This window comes from Hylobates moloch, unplaced genomic scaffold, assembly GCF_009828535.3.
Source record: "Hylobates moloch isolate HMO894 unplaced genomic scaffold, HMol_V3 SCAFFOLD_12, whole genome shotgun sequence".
Taxonomy (NCBI): domain Eukaryota; kingdom Metazoa; phylum Chordata; class Mammalia; order Primates; family Hylobatidae; genus Hylobates; species Hylobates moloch.
Window position 1 is genome coordinate 30104775 of NW_026652287.1, and position 8642 is coordinate 30113416.

The 8642-nt window shown below is 42.6% G+C and overlaps 1 protein-coding gene across 1 annotated transcript in view; it reads left to right on the top strand.

Annotated features, from left to right (window-relative positions):
- Window positions 1-8030, top strand: part of PAH (phenylalanine hydroxylase) — a 66997-nt gene extending 58967 nt beyond the window's left edge. The window contains exons 9-13 of the mRNA XM_032168863.2: window positions 217-273; window positions 2742-2837; window positions 3394-3527; window positions 6656-6771; window positions 7953-8030. Of these exons, the coding sequence (XP_032024754.1) occupies window positions 217-273; window positions 2742-2837; window positions 3394-3527; window positions 6656-6771; window positions 7953-7996 (447 nt within the window). The 3' untranslated portion in view covers window positions 7997-8030. The remainder of the gene's footprint in view (window positions 1-216; window positions 274-2741; window positions 2838-3393; window positions 3528-6655; window positions 6772-7952) is intronic.
- Window positions 8031-8642: the final 612 nt, after the last annotated feature.

Consider the following 8642-nt stretch of genomic DNA (forward strand, 5'->3'; position numbering starts at 1 on the left):
AGGGTGAAAGTGTCCCCCTGCCCTGGAGATCTGCGATTCTATAACATATGGGCAGGAAAGACTTGACACCACATTCAGGGTATATGTGGGCCGTTCTGAAGGCATCTGGCCACCCATCACCTTTTTATGGCCAAGTACCAGGTTGGTTCTGTGGGTGAAGCTTAAAGATGGCCAGACACCAGCTACTCCAGTGACTCTGTTTTCCCCCAATTACAGGAAATTGGCCTTGCCTCTCTGGGTGCACCTGATGAGTACATTGAAAAGCTCGCCACAGTAAGTCCCTTCTCTCCCTGGGTGGATGGTGGGAGTGCTATAGGCTATGGCCCTCAGGTCTTTGAAACTTTCCTACTCCCCTGGAAGCCAGGTTATCTGGGGAAAAAAATCAGAATGTGGTGGGTTACATTTGCACAAGTGAAACTTCACATTTTGATAGATTTCTCCTTAATAAATTTGATTTTGAAATCAGCTACCTGCAGATGTTTACATCTCTTAAATTTTAAGCAGTATCTTGAACCCACCAACAGGCTATAATAGTAGCCCTTGAAAACCCTTGGCATAAAGTGTGTGTATGAAGTAATCTGGATCCAGAGCTTTGAACATGGAATGTTTACATCTCTATTTTTCACACCAGAGCATACATGAGGATCTTTTCTTTCTCAGACATGAGGGAGAAATGGTGGTGGGCTTTCCCCTTCTTGCTGAACACTTTCCTCTCCTGAGTATATCTGATGACACTTGTCCACTGGGGCTATAGAAGCAGCAATTCTGCATAGCAGGTGATTTCTTTCCTTCACACTCGTTTCTAATTTTAGTACATCCCACCCCAGCCACTAGCCATATTACCTGTCCTAGAAGTTGAAAAATAAACATTTATAATTGAATTATGGACTGCCAATGAGTGCAAATCTATTATTAAGATATATCAGTTTAGAAGCTTATGAACTCGTTCCATCAGAAAGGCTAAAATCTCCCAGAAGGTTATTTTCTCACTGACAGCTGCTTTTAGGCCCTGAACAAGTGGCTTTTTCTTCCTCATCTCTAAAAATGGGATGCAATAGCTCATATCTTGCCCATCTCAAAAGCAACTAAAAATTTAACTATTTAAATTGAATGATTTAAATTTTTGTGAACATGAGTTTTTAAATGCCAGAGGCTACAGAGATACAAGGAGCGGCTTTCAAAGAAGTTACAGAGCTGGATAGAATTTCTCATTTCTACAAAGAAAATAAATGGAACTCAAAGCATCATGTTATCTGCCATAACAATATTAAAATGACTTATCACCAATTTGACTTCTCTAAAAAATTGTTACTGATTGACAAAATGTTACTGATTGGTTGGGGAACAGTCCTGGATTCTTGCTGCCCTTAATTTGCTGCGTAACTACATGCATGTTGCCTTACCTTCCTGGGCTGAAGACTCCTCACCTGTATGTGAGGAGGTCAGACTGACTGAGCTCTGACAGACCTCCCAGGTTTAACATTTTCTAGTCCAATAACAGATGTAACTAATAACCTACCCCTAATTCCCCAAAACTGTGACTGTCTCCAGCAGCTAACTGAGCTCTGGGTTCCTCTTAGCCCCAGAACCCCAATGTTCTTTTTTTCGGGCCAACTCTCTAGGACATATTGAACTGTCAGTTATTGAAAGAAAAATACTTGGTTATTTGGGGAGATAAATGCAGTAGTTGACTTCAGAAACATCCCCAAGTTTAGCATGGATTATGGGATATTCTCCTTATTGATTCTACCACTACCTAATCTGCTACCTCCCACTATTGTGCCTGATGAGCTCTACCAGCTTCAGAGCATCTGAGGAACATCTCAGTCTAGTTGACACCACAGAGAAAAAAACAAAAGAGATGGAGGAGTTCCTGTCATATGGAGAACAAATTGTTGGGGGCCTCCTTTTGGGTATTCTTAGTACCTCCTGATATTTTCCATCATGCTTTACATTCAGCCAACACTCGATTCAACAGGTGACTAGATAGAGTGAGACACAAGACACAGAGACGTGATCACAGGTCATGCTGATTCAGAGAACAAACCTGCACAGGCTTCTACCTGGGCAATCCTGTCCATGGCACTGGGGCAGTTGCTGCCTTCTCCTTCTTTGGGGTGTGTACTAGTCAAAGATCCCCAGAGAGAAAGAACCAGTGAGATATATAGAGAGAGAGAAAGAGAGAGAGGGAAATCTGAGAGGGGACTTATTAGGGGAATTGGCTTACACAGTTATTGAGGCTGAGAGGTCCCACGATATGCTGCCTGCAAGCTGGAGAACCTGAAAAGTCAGTGGTGTAGATTAGTCAAAGTTCAAAAGCCTCAGAACCATGGAAGTTGATGGTATAACTCTCAGTCTGAGACCAAAGGCCTGAGAACCCCTGGGTGGTGGTTGGGTGCGAGTCCCAGAGTCCAAAGGCCGGAGAGCCTGGAGTTCTGATGTCCAAGGGCAGGAGAAACAGGGTGTCCTGTTTCCAAGAGAGATAGAATACGAATGTGGCTTTCCTCTGCCTTTTTCTTCCATCTGGGATTCCAGCCCATTGGGTGGTTCCCGCCCACATTGAGGAAAGATCTTCCCCACTCAGTCCACTGACTCACATGCCAATCCCCTCCAGAAACACCCTCATAGACACACCCGAAAATAATGCTTTACTATCTATCCAGGCATCCCTTCATCCAGTTAAGGTGACACATAAAATTAACCATCACAGAGTGTGCTCTCAGATTGACTTTCCATTCCAGATTTACTGGTTTACTGTGGAGTTTGGGCTCTGCAAACAAGGAGACTCCATAAAGGCATATGGTGCTGGGCTCCTGTCATCCTTTGGTGAATTACAGGTATGACCTTAACAGGAACCAAGGATGGATTTAAAAGTGATGGGTACAGAAAACCATTATTTTGCTTTCAATATTGTTGAAACCCTGTTTGTATCCATTTTGACATGCAACCTGGGAACTCATTCTCTAGTGATTGGTACCTTAGCAGCTATGATTTGATTATGGCTGTGGGTGTTACAGATAGAAATGGAATTGCAAGTACACATATCTCTGGGGAGAAGGGGCCTCCTGATTCCAAGGCTGACCTATGCATGCAGCTTTGTGAGTATGCAAACACATGCCAGAAAGTGTGGTTGGCTCCCACGTCATCTATTGACCACCTTACTTGAAAGTAATTGGAATGAATTACTCCTTTCTCCCTTGGCTGTAGGTTTTAGATGAGCTATGAAGGGTAGAACCTAGTATGTGCAAAGTAATTTGGCTCACTGCATTTGGGCTGTGATGTAGAAGGAATCGGGGTGAGATGAGAGAAGGGGCACAAATGGCCTATGGGATGCAGCAGGGAATACTGATCCTGATTTAACAGCGATAATAACTTTTCACTTGGGGCCTACAGTACTGCTTATCAGACAAGCCGAAGCTCCTCCCCCTTGAGCTGGAGAAGACAGCCATCCAAAATTACAGTGTCACGGAGTTCCAGCCCCTGTATTACGTGGCGGAGAGTTTTAATGATGCCAAGGAGAAAGTAAGGTGAGGTGGTGACAAAGGTGAGCCACTAGCTCTGGGGGACTCCTGACTGGTGCCACTCATCTGTGGGTGGTTGGCCAGTAGAGTGGATTCCAATGCCTACAGCAACTTTGTACCATAGACAGTTTCTCTCCCATGTTCACCACCCTCCTTTTCTTCCATTCTCTGTTGAAAGGTTGGGCATGCTGACCTTTGCACACACCCCTGCCACCTGGTCCCTGTTCAACGCAATCACCAAGTTAAGATACTGAACCCTCCTGCATACGGAATGGCCACAGAAGTCTCCCCACAAAATCAAAGAAGTCTTATAACCTAGGAAGTCCTTTCTTCACTTTCTTCTCCCAAACATCTACAAAACGTGCTTCCTCATTTGTATCTTTTCCCAAATTTAATCTCTATATGTCTTTCTCTAACCAACTTATTTCTACTCATCCCTGCCACCAGTGCTTCTGTAATACTTATTAACTTGTAATATATTATATAAGGTAAGCTCCACGAGGGTAGAAATTTTGTCCTTTCTATTTTCTGTTTTTCCTCCAGCCCCTGGAACAATACCTGACACAGAGTAAGCACTCAATAAATAATCGGTGAAGGCATTAATCTCAGAGGCAGTTCAGCAAGAGGCTGATGGAGTGGTGCTGGGACTCTGAGACTGTTGGCCCTCTGAGTGCACAGTCCCTGCACCCAAGCAGGAGACAGACAGGGCAGGGGGTCCACCTGGACATGAATATTCTAATACTCACTGTACATTACCACTTAAAAAAATCTTATCAGTGACGGATGACAGGCATGGTACATACAGGCCTTTGGGAGTCTATGAAGCTGGGTATGTTAGCTTTCAACCCTATCTGTGGCCTCTGAGAGGTCAGAGGAATGGAGGGGAGTGGTGATAGAGTAAATGACTTCTCAAGGAAATACACACTTTTGAAAAGAGAGACATGAGGGAGAAAAGAGAGACATAAGGGAGAAAGTCAAAGACATAAATGAACATACATCTTAGTCTTTCCTTTCTAAATCCAAATTCCATCCTCCCCAGACCCCTCACAAAGAAAGGTAAAAATTATCCCTTTGACAGCTCATTCACTTACCTTCCATTTGCAAGGTAAGATTGTGGGACAAGACAGGTCCAGCTAACATTTGTTTGAGAACCCTTTGGAATAAAGAGACTTCAAAGAGGACTACGTTTCTTTCTTTTAAAATAGATATTCCTTAATTTACGTTTAATATCTTTAGATAATTAAAGGTAAAATGCTGGCCCACAAATCCACTTGGTTTGGCCTAAAATGACTATTTCTCCAGCTCTGTCCAGAGCTCTCAAGTCCTTCTGGCTCTGCTGTTTTAGTTCTCTCCTAAACTGGGAGCCTAGCCTCCTTCCAGCATCATCCCCCTCTCCCTCCAAGACCCAAGGTTTGGACCCAGGCACTGGGGCTTAGAGGCAGTGCTGATGAGCACCCTGTCATACCAAGATCACATTTGGATGGGCCCTCCTGGAGACAACTCTCTAACCAGCAAGTGATCAGTCCCAGCCCAGCAGGGAAGGGCTTGCCAGGACACAGGCCTGTCAGTACCGAGGCCTCAAGGGAAACAACCATGAAAACCCCATTCTGCTGAGAAGTGGCTCAGAGAATCAGAGAATGCTAAAGAACAGGGTTCAAAACAAAGCATCTTCACATCCCTTTGGATTGCCTCAAAGCATCCCAGCCAAGAGAAACCAATTCTAACCACTTGGAGTTTCAAGATTCAAGTTGTAGGCAGAGATGTGATTGGCTGAGCATGGTTCACATGCTAACTCCTTGCCAGAGGAGGGCTGGCACCGAATACTGACTTCTGGACTGATATGCACCTAGTGGCATAGGGGTAAATCACCCAAAGCAAAAACGAGCTGCTTTATGGGAAGAAGGAGGAAGAGGTGCAGAGCAGGCAAAATCACAGATGTGTAACACATGGCTCATGCCACCAGCTGGGCTGAGACAGCTCCTTTCAGAGAAGAAGAGGTGGAAATATATACTTGGCCATTTGTTCTTCATGAAAGATAGCAACTGACACTCATGGGGCACTCACTCCATAGTAAAACAGCATTTGCTGCAACCCCCTGGGGCAGGTACTATTATTGCCTCAATTTTACAGAGGAAATTGGGGTACAGAAGAGTGGTCCCCTGTGCCCATGGTCACAAGGGCCATAATAGACAGAGGCAGGGTTTCAGCCCAGGCAGCTTGACTTGGAACATGGGGAGCCACTCTTGCCAAACTTGGAGGTCCCTACTGTCTCCTGTAACATTGTATTTTCAGTACAGCAGCCTGTACGTTCACCAGAGGGCAACTTAGAAATTTGTGATTACTTTGCAACATCTTGTTAATGGTATTGCATGATGTCCCTCTTAGAGGCCCTCATGGTGGATTTCTCCCAGATCCAGGAGTAAGGCACTGGGAAGGCACAAAAGCAAAGGGTCCAGGCCAGAGTCAGACTGCCTGGGTTCCTTCCCAGCTGCATAACTTACTGACAGTATGGCCTTAGTAGTCACGTAGCCTTCCCAAGCCTGTTTCCTCATCCATAAAATGGGTATAGTAATGGTGACTTTCTCCTAAGGTTTTTGTGAAGGTTAAATAAGGAAGGATATTTGTAAAGAGCATTGGGCAGTTAGAACTTAACATAGTTCTTGGTACATAGAAGGTACTTCATCGATGTTAAATTTCATTATTAACATAGTGCTTTCTTCACCAGTTGAGAGCTATTTCCCTCTGCATTGATTGTCAAGCATCTCAGAGCTTTTTTTCCTCTATATAGCATTCCTTAGCTACATTTTACTTACTCTTGATTTTATTTAATGATAGGAGTTTGTGGCTTTATTGTATTCAGTGCTTTCATTGTAAGCTATCTCTGTCTTCTTGGAGCTAGGTGACTAAATAAATATATGTATATATGTGTTTGTACATACACATACACACACACAAAGGCTTCCCAAGAAGACTCACTAAAACTCCATTCCCCCCCTCAGCCCTGACTGTTGAAGACCCTGCTCTAGGGAGGTGTCCGTGTTCCTAAAAGAGAAGTAAAATGCCACTGAGAACTCTCTTAAGATTACCTTTCTCCAAATGGTGCCCTTCACTCAAGCCTGTGGTTTTGGTCTTAGGAACTTTGCTGCCACAATCCCTCGGCCCTTCTCAGTTCGCTACGACCCATACACCCAAAGGATTGAAGTCTTGGACAATACCCAGCAGCTTAAGATTTTGGCTGATTCCATTAACAGTAAGTAACTTACACCTTACGAGGCCACTCGGTTTCTCAGTAATAGAAGACGGTCTTTCCCTACCATCGCCACAGGAAAAATAATAAATTTATTGAAATATTTAATTAAGGAGAAAAGCACCTCCATGTAAGCCATGGGTTCATTGATGGAGAAGAACTTGACAAAAAGGTCAGAATTACCCTTGTGTCCTTTTTCCTTTGACCTTCCTAGATTCTACTCCACCTCCCACCATCATTCCACCTTTCCACACTTGGCCTGTCACTGCCATGTTCCTTTTTCTCCTTCGCCTCTCCATCCCTTCTATGCAAAGTGTCCAGTTGGCATCACTCTGCCTGGTTCTATCCGCTTTATAAGCTGTCCAGTGGCTCATCTGTTGGCCTTCCACTCTTCCTTCCTAATAAGAATATTATAATAATTTCTCTTAAGAATATCACAGGGTTACCTCATTTATCACCTGATTATCTCTCTAGCCCTTCATACTCTCTTCCAGCAACACTGATCAATTTTTAGTTCTCATGCTCTTTCCTGACTCCTAACCCTTGCCCATGCAGTTCTTTATGTTTAAAATATTCTCCTTTCCAATCTCATTTACTTGGTATGTGAAGACATGGCATAAATGGAAGGCTGCATCACACTTTCATCCAGAGATCTTGCCGTCTAGACTGAGTTATCTGCTTAGACCGTAGATTCTAAAATTTGAATGTGCATCAGAATCAAATGAAAAGCTATCTAAAAATTAATAGCTCTGAGTCATAGCCAAGGCTAAATTTACCAAATTTGTGATAACTCTTGGGAGTTTATAGACCTCAAGTGATTCTGACACTAGAGTTTTGTGGGAACCATACTATTAGGTTCAATGATTTCGCTTCTTGAAGCATCCGTAGATGGTAATGTAAAAGAGAAATGGAACAGCTAATGATTTGCCTGGGGAGAGACCTGTTAAGTCCTTCCCTGGGAAGTGACCTATGGAAAAGGGATGCTGATTACATTAATGGCTCTGGCATTTTCTAAAACATGCAAGTACTTATACCATAATGAGCCTGTAAGCTCCTTGAAAGTTGGGGTGGCATCCAGCTTATCCAAGAAGCCCACTTATCCCCTAGTGCTTTGCACTGTGGACACTTGAAGAGTGTTTGTTTATTATATAAGTGGCCCATTTTGATGGTGTTTTTCTTTGTAGGTGAAATTGGAATCCTTTGCAGTGCCCTCCAGAAAATAAAGTAAAGCCATGGACAGAACTTGGTCTGTCAACTGTGAATCTGTTGATGGAGATCCAACTGTTTCTTTCATCAGAAAAAGTCTGAAAAGCAAACCTTAATTTGAAATAACAGCCTTAAATCCTTTTTAGAACAAGATGGAGAAACAACAAATAAGTCAAAATAATCTGAAATGACAGGATATGAGTACAGACTCAAAAGCATAATGGTAAATCTTTTGAGGTCATCTTTGATTTAGAGATGATAATCCCATACTCTCAATTGAGTTAAATCAGTAATCTGTCACATTTCATCAAGGTTAATTAAAATTTGGGACCTGCTTCATTCAAGCTTCATATATGCTTTGCAGAGAATTCATGAAGGAGCATATAAGGCTAAATGTAAAACACAAGACTGTCATTAGAATTGAATTATTGGGCTTAATGTAAATTGTAACCTATGAAGTTTATTTTCTATTTGAGTTAACTATGATTCCAATTACTACTTTGTTATTGTACCTAAGTAAATTTTCTTTAAGTCAGAAGCCCATTAACATAGTTACAAGAATTGAACTTCTTTAGTATTATATTAATATAAAAACATTTTTGTATGTTTCATTGTAATCATAAATACTGCTGTATAAGGTAATAAAACTCGGCACCTAATCCCCATAA